Source organism: Dasypus novemcinctus, chromosome 16, assembly GCF_030445035.2.
Source record: "Dasypus novemcinctus isolate mDasNov1 chromosome 16, mDasNov1.1.hap2, whole genome shotgun sequence".
Classification (NCBI taxonomy): Eukaryota; Metazoa; Chordata; class Mammalia; order Cingulata; family Dasypodidae; genus Dasypus; species Dasypus novemcinctus.
Window position 1 is genome coordinate 86,654,275 of NC_080688.1, and position 27,780 is coordinate 86,682,054.

The following is a 27,780-nucleotide window of genomic DNA, read 5'->3' on the forward strand; positions in this document are numbered from 1 at the left end:
GCATTTATTATCTAAGGTGATTTTTATAGTCACTTATGTAATTGTTGCCTCTTTTGCTGATGAAAGTCCTAAAATGATGGTATTATAAATTACTTGTAGTTTTGTCTTTGTTGTATGTAGTTCTATATACTATAGTATATAGTATATATGTTGTGTATAGTTCTGAAATTAATGGATTTTTTCAACTTACTATTTTTTTTATTGCAAAGAATTAAATCTTGATTGATATTACATTTCTTTCTCAAAAGATTTAAGAAGTGATTATCTCTGTTTTAGACCCAAAGATAAAATGTGGATGTTATGATTCACTAAGATTTCTTTCATCTACTGAGTCATTTTTTTTTTTTTTGACAATTCTAATTCAAAGAATTTATAAGGGCTGAATATACTGTAGGAATTAAAATTTATTTTAGGACTTAAAATTTATCCAGGTTATTTTTGCATTTCCTAACTGCTACCTAATTTTCATTTATTCCTTGTATTAATAAATGAACCCCATGTTTTTTTAGCTTTCAGCAAATTATAGCCAATATTTTTAGTTAAATTTATTATTTTGAATAAGTTTAACTGTTAAATTATTGTACATTCAGCAAAGTTGATGGACAGGGTAGAAAACACAATCCCAGTTAACTGATAAAATTGACACAACACAAAATTGCCCCTAACAGTTCTGAGGAAAAATGAAAAATTTTTTTCCCTTGATAACACTTTCTCCTAGAACCTAAAACAATATTTTTCAACCTTATCAATGCGCTAGAATCACATGAGGAGCTTTTGATTAGACAGTGCTCAAGACATTAAAATGTACATTTTTGTATGCCTATAATATGGGTGGTTATATGCTTAGTAGGTATTTTATATGTTACTAAATTATTTTATGAAAACAACTTTGTTCAAAATAAAGTTTTAGTTGGTGTTTGTAAACCACTTTTATAATAACGAAAATATTGGGGAACTTCTAAATATGATAATGATGAAACAGTTAATTTCAACCAATGATCTTTTGGAGAACACTGAAAAATGTGGTTTAAAAATATTGTATATATATATATATAGCCAAAATAGGATTGGGGGAAGAAAGAGCCCCAAGGGGTTAAATTCTTTTTCCCTGGGATTATTTCTCTCCTAGAGGTAAACAAAAAGTGACAACTAAGAGGCTGAGGGTACTTTGGACAGCTTGTAGGGTAGATGAGACATTGGATCCGAGAAGCCCTAAGAGTGGAGGCCCAATTACCCACCTTTGCTCTGGATGGGGACTTCTCAACTGGCTCCTCATAGGAGAAAGTATGGACCTGTGATAGCAAGGATCTTCCAGGGACTGGGGATCAGTTTCAAATCTTCCTAATGCTTGAAATTATATTAACATCATTTCTGAATACTTATGTCCCCAGGATCTTGGAGAAGGCAAACATAAATCATCTCAAGAGGAAGATGATATGCATTTTAGGCCTCAAATTCTTTCAGTAAAAAATTTTCTCATATGCAATAAAAAAAATCAGGACCCAGCAAGATGAGACAACATGAAGAACAACCACAAGAAACAACAGAGAATAATTGCAGACCCAGTAAGATACCTGATCTTGGAAATATCAGATACAGACTTCCAGATAATTATGCTTACAATATTTAAAGAGTTAAAAGATATGATTGGAAATTTAGTTAAAAACTCAGAAACAATAAAAAACAAACACGCAGGAATTTCAATACTAATAAGTTCTATGGTCCAGTTATCTGTTACTGCACAACAGATATCTGAGACTGACTGGTGGGAAACAACAAAAATCACTTAGTGGTAGTAGTAATAGTATCTCTCACCATTCTGGGAGTTGACTGGGCTCAGCGGAGTGATTCTTGCTCACACAGGTCTTTCATGAGTTTGCAATCAGATGGTGGCAAGGGATGGAATCACCTCAAAGGTTTCCTCACTCACAGGTGTGCAGGTTGTCAACTAGGTAACAACTGGGGAATTAAACTGGAACACCTACATGTAGCCTTCTCAGTGTGACCCGTGCGTTCTCAAAGCACGATGGCTGGATTCCAGAAGTTGGCATCCTGTGAGAGGGGGAGTTGGGCAGAAGCAGGCTTCCAAGACTTAGTATCAGAAGTTATACAGCATCATGTCTACTGCATCCTATTCAGTAGATGTGAATCACCATCTCCACAGAGTTGCAAAACCTACTTTACAGGTCACTGAATTCATTCAGGACAACTAATAAGGAGACAGTGATGGACAATGCCCATCCCAAGGACCAGAGAGTATCTGCAACTGCAAGCAAGATAGTTCCATCCATCTGCCCCATGGGATCTAAGCCCCCTCTCAATTAGAAACAGAGTGGGCTTCACCATCCCCAAATCCTCAAGTTTGGGGAATGAAGAATGAACTAAACTAGACTTACTGCAATTCTGTTATGGACTTATTATTCTAGCAATGGGAGAACTTTTACCATTGATGTAAAAGCGGTGGCCGCCAGGGTGGGGCATATGGGAATCCCCTATATTTTTTTGTAACATTTAGGTAATCTAAAACTTCTTTAAAAATAAACAAACAGAAAAAGAAGTGAATCACCAATGCAAGCCTACATTCAATAGAAGGGAAATAATACTGCTTTAGATGGAAGCAGTTTCAAAAAATTTGCACATACAAATTTTTTGGCACATACAACGCATACACATACAACAGTGTTATGAAATAATGAGATATGTATAACTACATTAGACATAACTAGAGAAAGAATTAATAGTCATAAGAAAATATTTAGAAAATGCACAGTGAAACAGAAGACTGGGAAGAATATAAATGTAGAGGATACTTATGTTTAGTTGGATTCTTAGTAGAAGAGAACAGAAAATGGGACATATGCAAAAGTTATAGGTAAAATGGCTGAGAATTTTTGAAAATGATAACAGACATCACATAATAGATTCAAGATGTTCTACTAAACCTAAACTGGATAAATAAGTAAAACTGCACTTTAGCAGGAAAAAATTTATTCTCAGTGGAGTAACAATCTAATTAACAGGTGATATCACAACAACATTATGAAAGCCAGAAGAAAATGATACCTATAAAATACTAAAGGAAAATATCTAGAATTTTACTTCAGTGAAAATATTCTTCAAAACTAAATGTGAAATAGATTTAACAAACCAAATCTGAGCAATTCTTGCTTAGCAAACCTTCTCCAAAGGAAATACAGAAATATTAAAAGATATATTTAAGGCAAAGGAAACTGTTCCCAAATTATTTAGATGTATTATATATTATGTATTATATATATATATTGAGATGTATTATAAAGCTACACTATTTGAGACAGTGTCAGAATTAGTACAAGAATAAACCTTATTCTTTAAAAAATTGCAACCTACTGGTTGCCATGGGTTCCGAGGGGAGGAGGAGGAAAGAATAGATGGAGCACAGGGCATTTTTTTTTTAAGATTTATTTATTTTATTTCTCTCCCCTTCACCCCCCCGCCCCCCATTGTCTGCTCTCTGTGTCTCTTCGCTGTGTGTTCTTCTGTGACCGCTTCTATCCTTTTCAGTGGCACCGGGAATCTGTGTTTCTCTTTGTTGCATCATCTTGCTGCGTCAGCTCTCCCTGTGTGCAGCGCCATTCCTGGGCAGGCTGCACTCTCCTTCGTGCTGGGCGGCTCTCCTTACGGGGCGCACTCCTTGCATGTGGGGCTCCCCTACGTGGGGACACCCCTGCGTGGCAGGGCACTCCTTGTGCGCATCAGCACTGTGCGTGGGCCAGCTCCACACGGGTCAAGGAGGCCCGGGGTTTGAAGCGCAGACCTCCCATGTGGTAGTCGGACGCCCTAACCACTGGGCCAAGTCCGCTTCCCTGGGGAATTTTTAGGGCATAGAAATTGTTCTATATGATCTTGCAGTGAAGAATATAGGCCATTATGCATTATGTTAAAAATTATAAAAGTCCTAGCTTTTTATAAAAGTCCTAGGTTTTTATAAAAGTTCTAACTCAGGACCACTTGAACACTTGATATTCCATAGATCCATGCCTCAGGTGCACCCCTCCCCACCGCCAACCCCCCCACATAAGCAATCCTCCCCTGCCACAGTTGTGACTCTCCTGCAATCCAAAACATCCCCAAAACAAAGCCAAAAAATAAATAAAAGTAATAAAAAGTACATATTAAAATTTTTAAAATAATTTTGCATTGTCCTTTCATTCTTATAAGATCTGTTATCTTTCATGTACAGTGACAGTTTCTTCTGTATATTCCCCAGTGTCTTATTTTTTCACTTCATTTTCAAAGAAACTTAAAAGCCTGAAAAGTCACATAGAAAATATAGGGGATGCCCATGTACCCCACACTTCCTCACTTAGTGCCATATTCATAACATCATATGAGTATGGTATATTTGTTACAACTGATGAACAAATAAAGGACTAAAAAGACATCCGGAAGGGAAGGAAATTTTTCTTTTGTTCTAAGAATTACCCTAAAAACATCCCCTATAAGTGCATTGTAAGTTCAACCTTGACTTTGTTGTACTTTTTGTTGCTAATGTTCACTAGCACAAAGCTTGCTTTCTTGAGGCCATTTATAAGAACAGCCTTCCCTCATGCACCTGCGATATTATGAAGGTGTCTAGATTGCAGAGTTCCCTCCTATGCTATTGTTAGGAGATCCCTTCAATAAGTATTAAAGAATATACACTTGAAGTCCTTCTCCAAAAGTTCTTATCTACAACCAGCATCTGTATTCTGGGCACCTAGTAGGCACACGAGAAAGATTTGCTTAATTATTTAAAGATGTTTGTAGCCAAAGTCAAATATTCACTTGAAAACGGTGAGAATTTTTTACTTTGGCTTAATTCAACTTAAAATAGTAGAGACTTGACAAAATACTAAGGCAGCTATAGATTTGACTAAAACTTAAAATAGAAATAGACATAAGAGTTCCACAAAAAAAATTTTATGACAATAATAAATTACAAAGCTAGGAAAAATTATGCTTCGGTTATCTGAAACAGAAAAGTGAGTTTAATTTACTTCCTTCAGTCACGTTGTGCCACTGTATGCGATGAGGCATATTCTTTAACTGCAATGAGCATTTTCATCTCCTGTCTTGACACCATTCATCCATCAAAAAATGCTAATTATATTAGTTCTTTTCTAAACCGGCTCCCCTGGAAGGAATTTTTAAAATGCAGTGGGAATATTATAATGGATTTACTTAAAGTATGTATTTCATACATTTATTGATGAGAAAAAAAGAGAGAAAATAATCACCAAAGAGTTATTTTTCTCATGGCTACGAAAGACAATATGAAATTTTTTTTTAATTTATAAATGTAAGCAGTGCTTTTTAAATGAAATGAAACCAAAAGTTCAATGAACATTTATTCTCTGCTGTGTGAACTCCAAGAAAGTGTACCAGATAAAACCGGTTTGACCTGTCTTTAAACAAATAGGCTTCATGTATGAGAGAATTTTTCCATTTCAGGATACATATGGATTTGGAATATCCTGGTAACAGAGGAATTTGGAAGCTTCTTCATAAAAGATGTGATTTTGCTCCAAACCTCTTTTCAATGGTGACCTTAATTTAATTCTGCATTATAGAATGAAATCACATGTTTGGTCTGTGTGTCATTTTTGGTCACTGTTGCACTATTCATACTATTGTCTTCAGGCAAGAAAGAGAGTTCATGCTGTTCACATTGACGCCTATGAAACTTTGGTTCGTTTTTATAAAAGAGGGGATTATGCAAGTAAGTTCTTACCTCCAAATGAGAGCCTTCAAACTCCCAGCAACTCCTCATTAATGCAGAGGACATCAGCATTAAAGAGCAGCCTAATGTCTCAGCCAGAACACCTTTTTCCTTTATCTAAAGCTAGGAGGATGGTAATGGCCAAGCTTTAGAGATAGCTCCCTGCCCTCTCCCCAAAATGCCCATCCCCTTGGTACCTGTGTCATTGGCATTACAGTGAATTGACTGGGCTCTTTGTCTGAAACAGCATGGTATTTCTTATGTAGGAAGTACACAATTAGAAAGGGTACAGACAAATGAGTTTATATGGCTAAGAGATTTCAAAGTGAGTCGGGAGGTCATTCCAGAGGTTACGCTTATGTACCTCTCAGCAGGATCTCAGTGAGGGCCAAGGTAGATCCTACCCCAAATAGCTAGCGGGACTCCTGAGGAATCCAGAGATATCCAGACACTGTAGTCAGGGCAGACAGCTCAGGATGCTTCCCTGTGTGACAGAGTTGGACTCAATTGTGGTTTCCCTACACATGGCTCTTCTGCCTCTTCTATTTGAACCTAAAGTTAGAAGAATTGATAGTTTTATGTCCAAGAGACTTAAATCTTTGGGCTGTCCATGTATCAGTTGGGCCCTGAATCTCAACAGAGTTGCAACACCTACTCTCCAGTTCATTGAACTCACCCAGGACAACTAACAAGGAGATGATGATGGACAGCAGCCATCTCAAAGAACAGAAAGAGTCTGTAACTGCAAGCAAGATAGTCCCATCCATCTACCTCCTGGTATCTAAGCCCCCTCTCAATTAGAAGCAGACTGGGAATCACCATGCCAGAATCCTCAGGATTGGGGAATGAAATGATGGACTAGAGTAGACTTACTATTCTTCTACTATAGACTTATTGTGATTCTAGCAATGGAAGAACTTTTATCATGGTTGTAGGGGCGGTGTTCCCTGGAGGTTCTATGGGGAGAGAGGGGGAAAAATAGGAGTAATTGGGGGCGTTTTGGGGACTTGGGAATTATCTTGAATGACATTGCAATGACAGATACAGGCCATTATGTATCTTATAATAACTTAACCAAAGTGTGCAGGAGAGAGTGTGAACTACAATGTAAACTAAAATCCACAGTGGCAATGTTCCAAAATATGTTCATCAATTGTAACAAAGTTACCACACTAATGAAGGAAGTTGTTAATATGAGAAAATGTGGGAGGGCTAGGGAGGAGGGCATATGGGAATCCCCTAGGTTTTTATGTAACATTTATATAATCTAAGTAACTTTAAAAAATAAAAAGTTTATATAAAAAATATATATATATAAAGCAGCTCTTGAATTTTGCAGCCCAGACGTTGGAATTTGCTGGAAAGTGTCAAGAACTACACACTACCAAGCTCATGTCTCCATAGGTAGATGTGGCTCTAGATAGGAAAAGATTTGTTAACATATTCTGTTTGGTTTCACCAAGGGCTAAACCTGGCATCTAGATATAGCTTCCATGTCAAGTACCATCATCATCATCATCATCATCACATCCCTTGTTGCTCATCAGAGCCATCTTCTGAGATGGCCTGGACAGATATGATTGCCCTTATTTTATGAATGAAAAAAATGGAGAATGAGAGAGATTAAGTAACATGTTCTAAATATAAGCAGTAAAGAATTGACGTACTCTAAGAGTGTTACTGAGGAAAATTCAATGAAGGCACTAGTTAAGAGTGAGGGCAATGGTTGGAGAACACGGGACGCTTTAGCCCCCAGAGGCTAGCAACTGAGGGAAGCCATTCCGCCTCTCTGAGGGAACAAGGAATCCACACCCAGGGAGAACTGGCATCCTCAGAAGATGGGTCACTGCCGAAACCACAGCGACGAGGCAGGGAGGAGTGTGCGGGAAGAACACCTCATCTTCTCTGTCTCAGTCCCTCCTTTAGTCAAACCAGAAGGCAAGCAAGCAGGGCCTGCAGAAGTCAGCTTCCCAGGGCACATGCAGGGCAGACAAGAGACAGAGGCATAGACATGAGGGCGTGGCGGGAGAGCAGCCAGCACCACCAAGCTCGTTGTTAGCCCGGCCCAGAAGAGAAACCCTGTCCACGCAGTACACATCCGGAACATCCTTGTTTTCAGGTAGAGGATTTGAATTTTGAATTAGTACCTTATTTTCTTTGGCATGTGTTTGTAATAATAACAAAATTCCACGTATTTTAACTTTAAATTCAATCACATGTATGATCATTTACAGTATTAGCAGTAAATAACACCAAAATCTAAAATGATGACATGGTACCCTAAGGATATATATATATATAATATTATTGTTCTATTTACTTATAAAAATGGTTCAAAATAACCTTGCAATAACATAGAAACCTTAAAGGAGCAATAAATATTCATTAAAAGAAATTTTGTTGTCAACTCTATGCCAAGGTAAATTGTCATGCCTTAAATGAAACCCTGGAGAAAAATGCATCAAGTCCCCCAAATCCAAAATCAGAAACTAAGTCCTTTCCATTTAATCCAATTCTAATCAACTACAACTATTTTTTGCTTACTGTATTCCTCCATTACATATCCAAAGAGCCAACTGTAGGTATGATAATGGATTATGTAGCCTGCATTTCTGACTGTGTCATCTACATGCTCTGGTGCACTAAATACAATGAAGCTTGCTATGGGGAAAAGATAGCACAACCCCTGAGAACAAAAATGAATTTCAAAAAAGACAATGGTATTAGAGCTATACCATCAAAACCTTCCACTGCGGGAGAAACTGTTTGAAAAAATGACCTTTCCATGAGCTGGTGAAATAGCAAAGTGGGTTTTGGTCCCTTCTCAAGTACTGCCTGTGTTGGTGGAAGCAGAGGGCAGATCTCCCCCGCCCACGGCTGCCACTGTTCCGGGGCAAGCAGTTTTTCACTGGCAAAGTCTCTTTCGGGGACAACTGCTAGTTTGACAGAGGGCACGGTGTGATCAGGGCTGGCAGAGGCATTGCAGGTCATTGAGAACAGGAAGTGCCGTCTGCACACAGAAAATGTGACTCATGGGGTAAAAAGTAACAGAGACGGGTGATATGCAAAAGCACAGCCAGAAAACATTGCCTGAGGAGGGTGTTTTACCACTGAGGGAGCGGGGTGGCCTGGTGGCACCAGCCCTCATGCCACACGAATCATCTCTTCCATTTTGTGGTGCCTGACGGCTTTCAGGGTGCCCTCCGCTCAGGGCTGATGTCTGAAATGACAACACAGGGACGAGCACTCAAGACTGGGGCCAGGTGACCTTCCCAGGATGCTTCACAGCAGCCAAGCCTGTGGCTCCTCCTCAGAGTGTTGTTTTATTTTGTTTTCATGGAAGCTACATCATTTCCCGAAGCATCACTTTATCCCTACAAGCTCCCCTGGCCGCTGTCATCTGCAGCGCGGTCTCTTCCCCCTGCTCACAAAACCTTCACCACTTCCTTTGCCCAAAAAACTAACTGGAGAAGAAGCAGAGGAAATTTGCTTTCCAGTTCTCTCTTGTTTTCTACCTCACTAATTTCTTCTCCTCTTCGATTTGGAGGAAAATCTAATGAAAATAGCAGAAGAAATAGTCTTTAAGAATTGAAATGAGGAATCACTCCCTGGACGGGGAAAAAAAAATAGTATGAATTATTTAAATGTAAGATAATTTTAAAGCACAGGCATTTAGAATCGTAGACAAGCATAACAATGCAAAACTATATAATTGAGATTCTAAAATTAAACCTCATCTACAATGAGAAAAATGAAATGGCATATAGATTACTTAAGCTGAAAATGGTATTTTGTTCATAGGGAAGATAACATTTAAAACGAACACTTTAGTGGAGCTATAGCAAGTAGCAAAGCTGAAAGGAATTTTTTCACTAAGATTGCTTTGCTCCATGATCAGTACTCACAATATGCAGCCAAGGGCTTTGACTAAAACGAAAAATAAAATAAAATATATACTGCTGAATTCCCATTAGATCTCAAGGATGAAGGAGTACATTTCTCTCAGCTACTTTCCTTATGACATTTTTATCCTGTTCTGTACAACAGTTGGTGCTGGGCTGGGAGCAGAAGATTCCAGTAAACTCCAACCTCCTTTCCTCTCTCCCAGCTCTTCATCTTGCGGCGGACGTGGCAGGAGGGAGTGTGAGGATCCAGGCCAGGCTGTGTCCTGCCTTCTCTGCCTGGCATCTGAAGTGTGAGGAGGGAACCACTTGGTGAATTGGCTGTCTGAGGTGCCTTAACCGTCTCTTGCTAAAATTACAAAGAACATTAGGCAGGTATTATCTGTCAACCTAGAATTTTCTGTGTCTCCTCTCCCCCTGACCCACTGTGAAATCAATATTTTCGTACAGGCCTCTGACGAGCAAAACCAACAGGGTAACTGTTCTCTCTTCCAAATACTTGAAATTGCCCTCTCCAGAAAATCAAAACTCCCTTTTGCAAAATAGCACTCAGTAACTACTTGATCAATTCACTGTAGGTTATAAATAGTCCTCAAATCACCAGCCGCTCAACTCTCTTGAAGGTGTTTAATTCATAAGTGGAGGTATTTTTGGAAGCATGAAAATTTATTTGGGTCTAGGCGTTTAGATGTGGTCAACTGGAGGTGGGAGAAAGAATGAAAACTACCCAGGAGAAATGCCTGAATTTACTCATTTGGGTAGCCTTTTCCCCCACCCCACCCCCTCCCCACCCACACACACACAGCCACTGTGCTGGGCTGAGGATGAATGATGGATAAATGTTTTTTCAATGAATAAACAAGCTAAAGAGAATTTGGTCCCACGAAGAGGCTTCTGATGGCCCTTGGTTCTCTCCTCCATTTGATGAAACAGGAAACCATCCTGCGATTTCTCTCAAAGGACTTCTTTTCAAATCGTCAAGTGCATAAGTATTACCTATAGGGGTTTGTTTAAAATATAGATTCAGGCTCCATTATCAGAAATCTTATGAAATCCAAATAAATGAAACAAAGTGTGCCTGGCATTAAACAAAATGGAATGGAGAGCTAGAAATTCAGGAGGAAGCAGCCTGCAATCAAATGTCTAATCACCTTCTCCTGCCTCCCTCCAACTCACAGCTGAACAGCTAGTGCCAACTGTTATTATGCACATACACCTCAGGTTTGTAGCTTAAGTTACAGAGTTGGGGGGAATTTGATTGTCTCTCTAGCCTGCAGTTTAAGTTATCAGAGAAATGCTGCAGGCGCTCCCTTCCAGGATGGGGGGTGGAATGGATGGGAATGGGACAACCAGTGGAAGAAGGTAGGTCTAGAATATTCTCTGAGGATGGGACTCTGAAAATAATTCTTACCTTCTCAATTTTTATCTGTTTCCCCCTGTTCTACTCTCACGCCCTCTTTTCTGGCTCCCAGAACCTATTCTGTCCTCAGGATGTTGCCAACTTGTTCCCTGAAAAAGGCTCTCGTTTGCGTGAACGCTTCCTCAACTCACTCCTTGTTCATCTCCATCTCCATTGGACTCACTGATCTTTTCTGCACGTCATTGCTTTCCTTTAACCTTTTGCTTTTTTGCTGCTGCTCTCTCTTACCCCTTACGGTTGCTCCAGTTTTGTAGTAAGCAGTAATCTTGCCCAAGAGATTGTTTTTAACCTGTTAACTCACACTTTCCCAATTCCAGGTGGAAATTGTCAGAGCAGAAGGGGAGCCTAGTGCTCAAATATGCCTTGCCCCAGTGACCCTGTCTTCAGGGTTGGACTCCTCTGGAGTGGGTGAATCCTGGTCATTGCAGTTTGTATATTATACACTACATATCTAAATTGCAATTTTAGTTTCAGCTCTTTCTGGATCTTTCTGCCAATGACAAGCACTTCTTCAGAAATAATACTAATCAAAATAAGATATATTCCATTCACTCTATTTTCTCTTGTGGTTGGGAAAAACAGGAACAATATTGTGGAAGACTTGGAAGAGGTGTTGGCAGAAACATAGGAAAAATGTTTTCTCAGGAAATTCATGGAGAGACCTTAAGATCTGACCCAAGAACTATATAAATGTGAGATCACAGAAAATGAAAGCCTTTGCCAATTAATTTGCATACACAAGGGTGTGAGAGTGTTACTATATGAAATTGCAAATGTTTTACAACTGTAGCAGGCTCAAGGATTTAACACATTCTGTTCAGAAAATTCAGATTCTTTGTTTTCTATCTAACATTTCTCATGAACCCTTTCCCAATGAGAAAGAGATCTGTTAACTTGCTGTTTTAAATTATGCCTTTTGGATGACTTGTCTTTGCGTTCTATTGGTTATCTCCCCTTCTTTGCAGCTTTCTGTAGTTTGATGTTTAAACACATTTTGAAGTCTTATATGGCCTTATGACATAAAGGAAGTCTCAGACTCAAAACCTGTCTGATCTGGTCAGCCCCTGCCTTGTATCCGTGGAGGTGTGACTGTACCCATTTAGTCTTTTGGGGGACCATGCTGGCACTCTCCCTGGAACCACTGATAACTGGCCATTTCCTCAGTCTCAAGTCCCCATCTCTTTCCCTTCTCCACCTCCCATTCACTGCTGAGGAATTTCTGGATTCCCTGCACCCAAACAGGCTGCAGGGAACTAGGAATGCACCCTTTAGTCACAACTTAATTTACATTCCTGTCCTCTCCACTAATTCGACCCAAATAAGGGACATCAGAATATGCGTGTCTTATCCAAAGCTCTCTCTACTTCTTCCTCCCTTTTCTTTCCCACTGTCACCTAGTTCCAGATGGACCAGGGTCATCCTTTAGGTCATATCCTAAGTTCTCTCTACCCATCATTTAAATTACATTATATGATTTAGTCAACTACACCTGGGTCTTGAAAATTCATAAAAACCTGCCTAACTACTGATTCAAATCTTACTCTGACTTTCAGAAGCAAAATCTTGGCTCTTTGGCCATAATAATTCTTCCCAAGGCAAATAAAAACCTTAGTAAATTATGGAGAAAGCTATCCTTCATGATTTCTCAATAAAGTACTTAATATTTTGAAAAAAAAAAAGAAAGCCTCTATTCCAAGCCCCACTGTGTCTATGGCTGTGTCTAGGGAAGAGAGAATGGCACCATGGGCTTTCTGAGTGGTATTTCTCATAACTTGTCACCACAAATTGTCTCAGAGAGGATGCCTGTGTGGATCTCAGCAGAAAGAGACCCTTGCAGAGCAATGTCCAAAGTGAAGCAAATAGACAAAGAGATTCCTCTCTCAAAATGTATCACTCTCTATTCTTTGATCTCTCGACCACAAACAGTGAATTCTACTTATCACTCTCAAACTCCCCAGTCAGGATCGCCACTGGATTTCCACTGGAGTAGAGGAAGCAGGAGAATTCAGAAGGCGACAAAATGCCATGCAGATGGAATGAGCTGTCAAGTCTGTAGACTGGATATCAGGAAGGGATGCAAAGAGTTCCAGGGAGGGTTTTCAGTAGCAGTCATTTAACTATTAAAGCTCAATAAATGAGGGAAGCAGATGTGGCTCAAGCGATAAGGCTCCTGTCTACCGTGTATGAGGTGCCGGGTTCGGTTCCTGGGGCCTCCTGGTGAAGGCAAGCTGGTCCGCACAAAGAGCTGGCCCACGCAGAAAGCTGATGTGACAAGATTACACAACAAAAAAGAGACACAGAGGAAAGACGATGAGAGACACAACAAACCAGGGAGCTGAGATTGCTCAAGCAATTGAGTACCTTTCTCCCTTGTCAGAAGGTCCCAGGATCAGTTCCTAGTGCCTTCTAAAGAGAAGGCAAGAAGAGAAGACAAGTAGACACAGAAGAACGTGCAGCGAATGGACACAGAGAGCAGACAGCGAGTGCAAATGGCAAGTGGGGGGGAGGGGAATAAATAAATAAAATAAATCTTTTTAAAAAAGCTCATTTAATGAGAAATTGAATTCAGATAACAATGTAAATGAACTTTAGTGTGACCTTCAAATTCATGCTGACAGTCTATACATCCCTGTTTCATGAACTCTTGAGAAGCAAGATGACCCCAATTAACTTCATTCTTTTCCCTTACACAGAAGTTACTAAGGAGGAAAGCAAAAGTACCCAAGGCAAGAGAGAAGAAACACAGTGTAGCTATTCATATTTTAATGACATTAACTAGCTTCTGAAATACAAGTGTAAATAGATGGAATTTAAAGCAAGCTAAACCATTCTTGGAAATAGAAGTCAAAACTTAATTATAAACTTGTTTGTATTTGAAAGGGACTTTATTAATCTTATAGCCGAATGTGTTCATTATGAAAACAAGAAAACTGGAACTCAAAAATGGGTAAATATAAAATAATATTTTTTTCATTTATACAACTTCCAATTTACCATTTTTTAGGGTTTTTGTTGTCTGTGTCTCTTTTGTCTTTTGCTGTGTTACATGACTTGATGTGGTGTAGGAATCTAAAAACTTTGTTTGAGGAAGACTAGAGGTGAAAGTGGCTCAGAAAACAACTTAGAAAACCCATTCAACCATTAAAAGGAATTGTATTCTTAGATGTCAGCTTTCATAAGAGATTCTGAATCATATCTGCTTTGTCTCTGGACTTTTAAGATTTTTGAGTCAATGTGATTTTCCTCCCCTTCATTTTTTATATTAACAGCATCAGCAAATGAAGAAACATTATTGACTTTCTTGAGAAGTAGAAAAGACATCAGCATGTAAAGCTCATCAAGTTATTGATTTTAGCTTTCTCCGTATGAGAAAGGTGTGTAATCTATTTCCCAAAGAAATTGTTACTTCTATAGCTCACTGACAGTAAGTGAGGCATTTTAAATTCAATTTCAGGTCAACAAAGAACAAGGGGTGTAACCATTTATAGAAGTAGGATTTAACTGGCAGCTACAGAAACAGTCATTCAGCACTCATTTGTTGAACCAATATTTACAGAATTCTTAATACTTGCCCTAAACTGTGCTAGCTGTCCCCCCAGTATCTTGCAGGTTAGTAGGGGTGATGGACAGTACACAAGCAAGTGACAGAGATTTACACATTGTTGTAAGCACACGGAGGAAGAAGGCCAGCCCTTCCTCAGAAATCAGGAAAATTTCCCAAAGGAAATGGCAATTGAGCTGAGTTTAAGAGATTGAACTCAAAGGCAGAAAGGGGCTGGAGCAGGATTCCTGGCAGAAGAGCTGGAGTAAAGACACCTGGCAAAGAACGCCAAGTGCTGTGGTAAGGCTGGAGTGTGTGTGCAAGGAGTAAGACAGAAGCTGGTGCTGGGTGAGTGAGAAGAAAGTATGCATATTCACGTTGCCTCCTTCAAAGGCTGATTCACGCACTAATATTCAAAAATAAAATGGAAAAGAGCAGACTTGAGAGAAATTTAATGCTATTAGATATTTGGACATTTTCACCCTTAGTTACCTGAGGAATTCCAAGCAGTCAGGAATAAGGCTCCAAAACTCAGAAGAAAGCCCAGTCAGCAAACAGTGTTTTTTAAATGTCATGACTGTGGATAAGAGTGCCAGGGAAAAGTGTATAGAGAAAGATGAGTCGTTGACCAATGACAGAATTCTAAGGCACAGTGTGATCTGATGAGTTAACACAGTAGCAAAACAGGTGGATTAGGCTCAGGGAAGGACTCCTTATGTTCTAAGTCATGACCTCTGGCTTTATTTTATTTGAGTTTTCCTTATTTTATTAAAGGAATCAGATTGTGCTCTGCCTTAGATTTTTTTTACCATCACACAAAGTAATGTCAATTATGAAATTGTTTGCATGTTTGTCCCACTTGTCCTTTTCTATCAACCTATCTGTCCTTTTAATAAAAATGAAAGATTTCACTTTTAAAATATTTACCCAGATGGCTCTACCAGACTTAGCAGTATTTTTTTTTATTTTACTATTTGAACTATTAAAGTCTAAAAGGAGGTAAGAAACTACTTCAACTTAGTACTCAAAATGAGGTAGATGGACCCTAGTAAGAAACTAGAATTGAAGATTCCATACACGTTGCTCCAAACTCAAACTACATACCTGAGAAGGAAAGCAGTCAACAGCCAAATGGGAACTATGCACAGCCAAGGGTAGTCCCCATGTATGATCTATTCAAATACTAAATACAGACACATGCCCCCATTTATGAAGAAAACTAAAAATGGAAAAGTGGAGTTTATCAGAAAAATATAAAGAGGAAATATTAACCTAAAATTTCGGAGGAAAGAGTGCCTCTCAAAAATTTATTGTGAAATCCAGTAAAAAATTTCTCATGAAGTAAATGTTCTTCCAAGTCAAGCAAGGAGGTTGTATTAGCCAAATGAGTTACTGATTCAAAATACCAGAAATCTGTTGGCCTTTATAAAGGGTATTTATTTGGGGTAGAAGCTTACAGTTAACAGGCTATAATACGTAAGTTACTTCCCTGACCAAAGTCTCTTGCCACATGTTAGAGCAAGATGGCTGCAGACGTCTACAAGGGTTCAGCCTCTCTCTTCCTCTTAAGGCTCCATAGCCCCAGTTTCTTACAGTATCAGCTGCAAGCTGGGATAATTCTCGTCTCTCTTCCGGGGCTCGATTCTCTCCAGGCTCAGCTGCTCTGCTTTCTCCACAAGACCAGCTGTAGACTCTCAGGTGAATGCCTCATCTCTCTTCCCAGGGCCTCTGCAGTGTCTAATTGAGTCTTCTCTCCTTCCTCACTTATCTGCTTCTCTGTGTATTGACTTCCCAGGGCTCCAGCATTAAAAACTTCAACCTCCCTTCTCTGCAGTGCAGTTTCTCTGTGAGTCTTCGTTCAACAAGGGGGTGAGGACTCAGTGTCCTACTGACATGGCCCAATCAAAGCCTTAGTCATTACTTTTATCAAGTAAAAGTGAAACCTCTGAATCCATTATAATCTAATATGCCCAGAGGAACAGACCAGTTTACAAACATAATCCAATATCTATTTTTGGAATTCACTAACAGTATCACACTACCACATAGGCCATGAGAAGAAATATGGATAAACAAACTTAGGTAAAGATGATAGGAGAACATCAGTCTTTCAGAACACTGAGAGAAAGGATAAAGAATTAAAAAAAAAAAAAAGGAAGATCTATATGGAAGATGAGCAACATAAGAATGATAGGTGTTTTTAAGTAAAATGCCAGACAACCAGATCAAAACAACAGTGAGAAATATGTTTGGAGAAAACTTAGATATGATAAAGCAGAATGTGCATGCAGATTACAAGTTTACATCCTGTGCAGCCCAAAACAAATGTCAGTATTCTTGAGGAGAAGAAAATTGTAACCAGGAATTGTATTTCCAAAAAAAAATTTCAAATATAAAAATGTTCATAAATATACTTAGAATAATACCCTTTAATAATATTATTTGATGAATAGCTGTACTTTAGAGAACACAAAACTAAAAAGTAAAGCATGGACATTTTGTGGTATTAAAAAATGTTGGAGAACACTGAAACCAATTAAGGATAGTGATTATCCCAAATTATTGTAATTCTGGCCACAAAAATAAATGAAAATTTCAAAAGTAATTCTTTTTAAATATGTACCAAAAATAATAATCATTGACAATTTGTGTCTTAAATCTCAGAGAAATTATTGACATTGAGAAGAATGGTGATAAGAGAGAAGGGTGATGAGGTGCAAGAAAAAGACAAAAGTATCATTAATTTATATCTTAAATGGGATTTTCAAATTAAAATATATTCACTTTCCATTGATAGCTATAGAAATATAGGCAAAACTGAATATAACTTGTTGCAAAAAAGTAATATGGTACAGCTACTTTGGAGGAGAGTTTGGCAGTTTTTTACAAAATTAAATATAGTTATACTATATAAGCCAGCAGTCTTACTCCTAGGTATTTACCCAGCTGATCTGAAAGCATATGTCCACAAAAAGTTCACAAAAGTTTATAGTATCTTTATTCATAATTGCTAAACACAGAACCAACCGAGATGCTCTTCAATAAGTAAATGGGTAAAACCAACTGTGGCACATCTTTATAAAGGAATACTATTCAGTGATTAAAAAAAAAAAAAAAAAAAGAAATGAGCTATCAGGCAATGAAAAGAGAAGGATAAATCTTAAATGCATAATGCTCTGTGAAGGAAGCCAGTCTGAAAAGGCTGCACATTGTATGCTTCCAAGTATATGGCATTTTGGAAGGTTAAAAAAAAAAAAAAAAAAGGAGACATATAATGTAAGTGGTTTCCAGGGGGGTCAGAATAGGGGAGGGAGGTTTAAATAGGTGAAATATGTGGAATTTTTTATGGTGGTGAAACCATTCTGTACAATACTATAATTAAGATATTATGCATTTATCAAAACTCATTGACCTTTACAATACAAAATGTGAACCTCAATGTATGTCAGTTTTCTAAATAAGTCACTTAGGAGGTTGAGGGAATGCTATAATGGAATGCAGAATGTGACTACACAATTTAAACACATTATAAATAAATGAACCAACATCACTGAAGAGGGTGGGAAACTGTGCTAATCTAAGTAACTTTGGGAATTAGTGGAGTCTGTAAAACTAAAGTCAAAACAAACTGTACATGTAAACTGTACTCTAGTTCATGAGTTGTTTTCCATAGGGTTATAGGTTAACAATTCAGACACTGCCATACATGTATACTTAAATTGAGCAATTAAGTAAATAGGTGGAAGATATTGAGGCCAAGTTTCTTATTGTTGGGGTGAAAGTTTACAGATAAGCAAGAGGAGAAGCTGGAATGATCCATGTAGAGTTGGAGACATCAGTATGAACGCATGTCTAGTTTAATATAGATACAGCGATATATATACACACATTGTACTTACATTAGATACAGCGATATATATACACACATTGTACTTACATATATATTCCTTGATCTGTCAGTTGAGACAGCCTATAAATAATGATACCCCAGGAGCAATGAGAATACATAGCTCCCAGAGTGTGATTTCCAATACCATTCTCTATAAGAGAAACCAGGGACCCTTATAGAAATAGCTGATTCCAGAAACAGGGCAGAAAATATACAAGATGTGGCTGAAGCATCTTATAGTTCCTGAAACTAAAAAGTGCTTTAAAAATGCACACAAAATGATATGCATATATCAAAGGGACAAGGAGTCAACTGAAAGAATTACCAATGCTCAAAACTGGAAGAAAATAAATAAAATACTTTGGATTATAATCACATGTATCATATGAACATAAGGCGCTACTAATAGAGGAAATTGGATGTGGGAGTTATGGGAATACTCTGTACTATCTTTGCAGTATTTCTGTAAATATAAAACTGCTCTAGAAATAAAGTTTATTTTAAAAGGTCTGTCTTCAAAAAAAATGCTAGAGTGTAAAACCAAATAGTTTCATTTTAAAAAAATATTAAGAAAGAATAAGGACTGAAAAGTAGAAACAAGGTAAAAGAAATGAAAATTTGCCTATTTTAAGAATAAATATAATGGGTTAACATCTACCGTTAAAAGGAAGAAAAAATCCCGAAGAACTTACACAGTCATGTTTTATAGTCATAAAGCAATAACAAGAAAAATTAACAAAAATTTAAAATGGTTAAAGCATGTAAAAATTATAAATATATTAAATAGCACCAGGACTCATAAGACAAATATAGAACATTTAAATATTAATGATGAGAAGAAAAACATTTTGAAAAATACAACGTGTGATATTTTTAATGGTTGGTAATTTTTACTACTCTGCCAGAAAACTTATTTTTCAATTTAAGGAGTATACTGACAATTCCTGTGAATTCCATGTGTATGTGTATTAATGTGTTCATATGTGTAAGTGTTTTAACTTTACTTATGAACTACAGCTAATTAAAGAACATTAACAAAGGGAAAGGAGATGTATAGATACTGAGTAACAATATTTATTCTGCTTGATATTCCTTAAACTTCTTGAATCTATAAATGCTTCTTTCATCACATTTGGGGATTTTTAAACCATTATTCCTTCAAATATTTTTTCTCCTCTATTTTCTCTCTCCACTATTTCTGGAACTCCAATTGTACATAAGGTACACATATTGATATTGCCCCAGAGCTTGCTAAGGTTCTTTTTTTTTTTTTTTTAATTGTATTTTTTTGAAGATACATAGATCACAAAAAAATGTTATATTAAAAAATAGCTAAGGTTCTTTTAGGTTTTCTTTCAGTCATTTTTCACTGTGTTTTCAGATTGATCAATTTTTATTTGGCTTTTTTCAAGTTTATTGAGACTTTCCTCTGTCATCTTCATTCTAATCTTAAGCCCATCTCCAGGGTTTTGTTTTTTTAATATTTCAGATATTGTATTTTTCAGTTCAGTAATTTCCATTTGGCATGTATATAAATATACTTTCTTCTCTGAGATTTCCTATCATGTCTTTCATTGCAATATTTTCCTTTACATTTTTTAACATATTGATAATAAGTGCTTTCTTTTATGCTAATTCTGGCAACTGGGTTATCTTGGAGTTAATCTCTTTCAATTGTTCTTTCTCTTGAGTATGAAACATGTTTTTCTCTTTTTTCTTGGAATGCATTCTGGACGTTGAGAATATTATGCTATAGAGGATCTGGGTTTTGTTTATTCCTACAAAGGATGTTGATTTTTGTGTGTGTTGTTATTTTGGCAGGGATTAACTTGTTGGTATTCAGATCACAAAGTCTTTATCTTAATCATCTGCCCAAATCTCAGTGAAGTTATGCTGTCCTTAGCTGGGTCTGACTTACCAATAAATGTTTTAGCCATTCTCCAGATATTTGGGACATCATTTAAAATTAGAATTTGAGGTTACCCACTCAGAATTTTTCCTTTCCAGAATTCTCTACTCACATTCCAGAAATATTGTTGCCCCAAATTCTGTCCTCAAGTTCCTCAAGCCCAAAAATATGTAGGAATTTTTTAAAAATGAGATTTTAATCTTTTTTCCAAGTGTGACTCACCTCCGGAAGCTACCTATTTTTGTTCACTTCAGGGTGTCTTGTCCGATTATACGTTGTTACAATTTTAGAATTATCACCTGTGACAGGGAAATTCTGGGAGGAGTGTACTCAGACACAATAGAGGTAGAACCTCTCCCTAAGAATTATAAAGGTAATTCTAAAATGCTTTGGCAAGTATTATAGATAATGTATGAAAATATTTTAAAGAGGAGTTGTTGGGGGAGGGACTAACCATACAACTTCTAGCAAGCAAATTATGATAAGAATTCTTTTTAATCCCTCACATCTCCCCAATGTCTCACACTTATTCTGTGAAGTCTTTCAAAATTTCTTAACTGTTTCTAGCCATCTGACAGTCCACCCTAACTTCTATAGGATTCTGAGTGGTCACCCCACCCTAAGTCTCAAGTGGCAATATACCATTTTGTGGACAGAGTAATTGAGCCTCTATAGGTTTATTCTAATTCTTCATTCAGCCCCACCCACCCCTTCTTTCAAGGAATAAGATTCTAGTGGAAAAAAGTCATGTAAGTTAATGGTGACAAAATGTTGGAAGTACTATAATACTCATCTGCACCTGATTCACCAAGAGAAATGCAGAAATGATTCATCAATTCTTAAACTAGCATATGTCAGTATGAGCTATAATGAGTGCTAGAACCTTATGTCTAAAAATGTCAAAGATATCAAAGGATAGGATAAAATAATTGGTATTTTTACTTATGATGGGGAAGTATTAATTCTTATCTCATATTTTGAAGCTGATTCAAATAATCTATTCACCAACTCTTTCAATTATGTATTCTAAAGGAATATACTGTTAAATGAAGTTTAAAAGTTAAGGTTTAAAATTTACTAGCCTGGAATAATGACATTTGAAATTATAAGAAATGTAGGTAATTACAATTGAAATTCTCTAAATTTTTAAAAAGCGAAGTAGGTTCTTTTTTTCACCACAGCAATGAATTTTTATTTTGCTTTTAAAGCCATTTAAAGTGCTATAGTTTTGTCTTACACCTACATCTTTAATACTATCAAGTCAGCATTTACCCTCAGGGTCTTAAAATGATTTCTGTTGTGCCAATTTACTGGTAAAAAGCAATAAAAGACTGAAAATTTTACCGTTTATCAATGATCTATCAACTAAAAATTTAGAGAAAATTTAACTCAATAAGGACAACCAATTCAAACGTTCTTACTCTCCATAATATGTTATATATTTCATATCATCTCTACTTACTTAATGAGTACTTAAATCAAAAAGATAAATATATGTAATGAGGGCAAATGCAATTCATGAAACAATGTTAGTCATTTCTTTTTAAAATGTGAATTTAGAATTATTGTACCTTGCATTGTAAAAAGTAATATAGTCATAAATGAAAATCCAGAATCTGATACAATACCCAAACATGGTTGGTATCTAAAAAAATGTTAAAGAATGAATAATGTACCCTAAGAAGAAAAAGCAAGATATAATCTATGTAAAATCTTATATACTATTAAATGTCTTTTATGTTTTGGCTATAATTTAAATGCTTTCTCATAAAATCTGTTGAGGCACAGAAGGTATCATTCATGTTAATTAAAAATTACCTTAATTCGCTATGGTTAGAGAAAAAGAAAATAAAAATATAATTTTAAACTCTGATCACAAAGCTCTTTTGCCCTGAGGGAATATAATGACCATGTTTTTAGGTTCCTCTCAAAGAAGAAAAGCATAATTTTCTTGTCTAATTCTGTGACTTCATATAATTAACTCACCTGTTAAATGCTGTAAAAATCCCCCAACCATAACCTGGCAAATCACTTTAAAAGGGAAGTGTCATTTCTGACTGACAGAATTTAAGCTTTTGCTTGCCTTGCTTTGTTATCAGTTCTTCCCCAGAAAAATTGGTTTGGTTATATATCAGCAGCTATTTCATCTGATCTATACACAGCCCCCTGCAAATGATTTAAAAATGGAACAAGTGAACATAATCTGGATATCTAGGAACATATCAGGTCTGTTTTCTTTTTGACTATTTTATCTACTCTTTTTCAGGAGAATACACTAAATACCATGGTCGCGTGCTTCAAAACTTGTTTTTCTCTTGTCTTTTTTGTTTTGCCTTTCTTTCCCTGTCAGGAACTATAAATCACGACCCTTCAGGTAGCCATCATATTGATAACTTCTTAAGTCTTAAGGTCAACAAACATTTACGGGGTGCTGTGGGTGCTTTCTGTGATTGACACTGAGAGTTAAGGATGTTAAAACCTCCTAATTCTCAAGGAGTATCCAATATTTTTATAATAAAGCCCCTGGGAGATAAGTATGCAGGATGGATATAAAATTAGCTGTAAGCCTTTTTAAATACTTCCCCACAAATCCTCATAAGCATGCAATGGTAGTAGTATAATAATAATGAAAACAGTAGTAATTTTGACAGCGCATATAGGTAATTAAATAGCGACTAAAGTCTAGTGATTTACCTTTACATTTTCATATGGTAAGTTTTTCAATTCTGAATTTTTGAGGCATAACTTAAGGTAAACAGAAGAGCATCTTATATATATATTTATCCAGTTACTGTTCAGCCAGTTTCAGGGAGAATAAATTGGCTTTTTCATTGAGTTGGAAGAAAAGAAAACTTGAAAGTAAGGAAAAATAAACAGAATAGAATAAAATAAAGTGAAAATCATATAAATGCATATACAAAGGTGGAGAGAGTTTCATCAATATGATGGTATTTTTTTCTATCACTGAGTACGTAAGTGAAGGAATTTTAGAATTCTGGGACTAATCCATACTGTGGAGATAATCTAGAACAATTCCTTCATAGAAAAACTTTATTTTATAGAGGATCAAAATGTCATTTCACACAGTTAATTTGCAGCAAAGCCTGTACAAAAACAAAAACAGATTTCCTTGCAAGTGAGGGTCCTGCTGCCTCCAGGCAGCACACAGTGAAATCAGCCAAGAATAGACGCCATATGCCGTAGGAGTTTGAGGCCAACGGAAAGATTCTCCTATGCCTGCCTCCCTACCAAGGACTTGACATGAAGTTGGGAGTGCAAGGAGGGTTTGATTCTAGCTCAGGAGTTTGTTGCCTGATTGACTTACTTTAATGTGCCATTCACTGCAGAGTGTGTCCTGCAGACGCGACTTCACAAAAAGGGAACAGCAGGAGGGAGGGAGAGATGCTTTGATATTTTTCATCCCAAACCCTGTCCAGTGCTTTCTTTCTACTATAGAATTAAAAAAAAAAAATCTCATAGAGTTATGCAACTTTTCTGCTTTGCATCTTGAGTATGTGCAATCTGATTATCTGATTATCTGGTTTAGTAATAATGAACTTACCTGTTGGAGATTTGGACCCGAAGGGTATCGGGAATGAAAGAAAAAGGAGAGTGAAAGAAAGAGAAAGAAAGAACAAGAAAGAGAGAATGAGAGAGCTGGGATCAGGGGGTCTGCGAGTAGAGACTCATCAGACAACTTTATTGTTTACAAGGGGCTCTCTATATACCCCAGTCTACGTAACAACAAGCAGCAACATATAGCCTACACGACAACAAACAGCAACGTGCCGTTAACTATTAGCATTACTAAGGAACTCAAAAAAATCTTATCACAAGATACAAAGTCTAAGTGTTCTATTTACTATACGAGTATGTGCTCATCTTTTCTTTCAGCCTTTAACAGCTTTATTCTATCTGCCTGGAACTCTTAATTATCACATTCCTTAGGTTGCAAGCGTAGCCATGGAGACAGCACAGGTGCCTCAGTTTCCAACACTTACCTTACAGAATTGCAGCACCTAAATTCATATCCCAACTCAGTTGCTTACGTTTTAATGACCATGAGCAAATTCCTGAACTGTTTTCTGTAAGATGGGAGGCAGTGACTGACTGCCTGGTCAGGGTCTCAGGCTCAGTGAGTAAATTTCTTCTTTATTGGGATGCATCTATTCATATGAATGATACTTATTGCTTATTTATTAGAATACAACAAAGACAAGACTGACAATGCTGGCATTTCGTGCAATTCTGTGATTGGTGAGGTAGAATAAAGAAAGAGGATACTTTGTTAGCTCCCTGGAGATATGGAATTTGAAAAACAGTCATAACTGGGAAAGACTAGCTTAGATTCCTGTTGTATATAACGACCTCCCACCGTGTGGTGGCTGTGTGTGTTGGAAGGTCCTAAAGACCTCCTCGGGCTTGGTGCTTGGTTAGAATGTTGCACAGGACTCAGGAAAGTTACACTCATGGTTACAGTTTAGTAAGTGAAAGGCTACGATTAAAAGGTACAGGGCAAAGTCCAGGAGAAACCAAGCACAAGGTTCAGGCACCCCTTTACAGTGGAGTCCCACGGGGCATGCTTACTTCTCCCCATCTGTGAGTGACAGCACCTGTCCTGCTGACCACGGAACGTCACCCACGCGCTGCTGTTTACTAGAGGTCCGTCCCTAGGCATGCAGCCAGGACAGTGACCTCAGCTGCTCAGACTCCACCCCTTCCCTGCTCTGCGGGGCAGAAACCAGAGTTTCCCATCACACTGTTAGGATCAACTTATAAAAACACTCTTCAAATAAGCTAGCACCTCTGCTTCCACTCTTGCCAAGTTTTGGAAAAGATTATTTTTGTTGTATTTTGTCCTTTCTAAACTTCAGTTTCCTATGTTGCAATCTTAAATTAGCTGCACAGATATGGATTCTAATTTGTCTTCAGTTTTTGCTCCATGTCATCTCCCATCCTGCTGTAATGAAATGGTAGCCTTGTGTGCCTTCAGAAAGATTTCTATAGACCAGCGCTTCTAAAACTATAAACATGATAAGGGGAAAGATCATCTTCTTTGGTACAGACTTATGCCTACAAAATTGTCTCCATATCTGAACCCTAACAGCCCCAAAGAACATGTTCTCAACAATAAGCAGGGGAATCTAAAGCTGTTTTTACCAACATTGCTGACAAAAGTCATAAATGTGAGTCAATGTTATTGGAGAATTTTCACTTTCGGCTTCTCTTTAGTGCACTGGTACAGATATTGTAGAAAGAGCAATTTGTACCTAAAATTTTTTGTTTTATGAGAGCATTTTTTGTTTTATGAGGGCATTTTTTTTAATTCTTTGTTTCTTGACCAAAGGCTGAAGTTCACTATATTTTTTATTTCAGAAACTGAAGATAAAAAGCCATCAGCAAGCTTCCAAATTACCCCACTAGGCAGAGTCAAGTCCCAGAAATGGACAAGCATTAGGCCTGTACATCTCAGTGACTGACTATGAAGTAGCAGCTTGCATCTTTGCCACCTCATCTCCAAAGGCTAATAAGCAGTGCTTTTCAGATGACAATGAGCAAAACTCAGTCTCAGAATGTACTCACTTTTGTGTGGTTTTTCTGCTGCTGCCATAACTGGCTTTCTCTACTTCTCTGAATCAACAGAGAGAGCTCATTTGTTTCACTCTGTGAAAACTCTTCATTTTTCCCCCAGCCTTTCCATTTCACGCTGGGTGAATTTTATTAAGATCTCTTTCACAGGAGCTAAGTGCTGGCTCTATTGGGCCCTGAGGGATCTCAGCTGCCGTCTCTGTAATGTCTGAAGCCTCTTGAGACTTCTCTTTTCTGCTGAAAACTCCTTGGAGAAACATAGAGAAGAATCCAAAATCTTTTTGGTGCTTGAAAAAATCATTTGGCCTCATGACCATTTTGTGCAAATCTTTTGATGTTATGTAACATGAAAAGCTACACAATACAGAAATTAATTATCCAGTACCTGCATATTACATCATATTGATATAAGCTGGCTTAAAATATTAATTCAGGCCATTTTATTTTTCACTTTAGACTCAATGTGTGTTAATAAAGTTGACCTATAATCCTATGGACTAATGACTTGTCACTGGTTTTATTCCACTAAAAAAATTATGTTTTAAGAAGATAATTATAATTATATAATTGAAAAAAATTGTTTTCTAACTTTTTTCCTCTTGATTTTACATACTAAGATTTTTTTAATATTATATGCTTTCTTAAATGACATAGTAATAGCTGTATAATAACCCATCAGTTGAAATTGCTATGATTAATCCAACCATTTCTCTATGGTAGATATTTAGGTTATTTCCAAATTCCAAATTTGCACCTAGTGTACATAGTAACAGCTAATGTTTGAGTACTTAATACGTGCTTAGCAACACTGTAAATATTTTGTGTATCAAGTCTTTTAACCTTCATTAACATCTTAAGGGACAAGTACCATTATTATTCTTATTTTAGAGATGAGGGAAGGAGGTTCAGGCAAGAGGAACAACTTGCCCAAAGTGACACTGCTGGTAAGTGGTGGGCCAACATCCAAAATAAGTATCCTTATATCCAGAAAGAGTCTCTCCTATATGCCATGTTGTTCCCAAGTATATGTCAAAATTTACGTAAGGGTTATTCAATTTAAATAAAAGCATCAGCCTAGATATACAAATCCATCAACTACAAGCTCTATAGTTCTTCCCTTCGGTTCCCACTTATCCCAGAGTGTAAAATTAGGGATTATTCTTTAAGTTCTTTAAATCTCAAGAGCTTTCAAATCAGAGGTGATACAGCTTCCATATCACCAACGTAAAAATCTGTAAAGAAAACAATTATTTACTTATATTTAAATAGTGAAAAGACATGCACCACAATAACCTAAATGACCTTTACCTAACCCTGGACACTCTTGGGAACACTTCATCTTTAAAAAAGCAAAATATAATGGATGTTCTGCCCTTATTCCATCCTCATCTACCATTTAAATGCATTGTTTGGTAACACAAGGGCAAGGGCATCTTGTACATGGAAAACTGTCTCCTCGTTGAACAGATGAAGACCCATCTCTTTCCCTATCTCTATTCTCACAGAATGTGTGACACAGGAGAAGGACTATTCACTTTTCAGACAAGGGAAGGAGAAATGATCTATCAGAAGGTCCATTCTGCGACACTGGCCATAGCTGAGCAACATGAAAGATTAATGCTAGAAATGGAGCAGAAGGCCCGGGTAAGGCTCCTTCCTCGGTCACCTGTCAGCTTGGAAATGAATGTCCCTGGGGTGTGGTGCACAGCCTGCCTGGGTGGGTCCATCCAGTTAGCTCATCGTGTCCACCCGCCTGCAAGGCCCCTCCCCCCCCTTTTCAACCCCTGACT

The 27,780-nt window shown here is 37.3% G+C and overlaps 1 protein-coding gene across 1 annotated transcript in view; it reads left to right on the forward strand.

Moving 5' to 3' along the window:
• DOK6 (docking protein 6) overlaps positions 1 to 27,780 on the forward strand; it is a 492,877-nt gene that overhangs the window by 372,917 nt on the left and 92,180 nt on the right. The window contains exon 6 of the mRNA XM_058277882.2: positions 27,496 to 27,634. Within this exon, the coding sequence (XP_058133865.1) occupies positions 27,496 to 27,634 (139 nt within the window). The remainder of the gene's footprint in view (positions 1 to 27,495; positions 27,635 to 27,780) is intronic.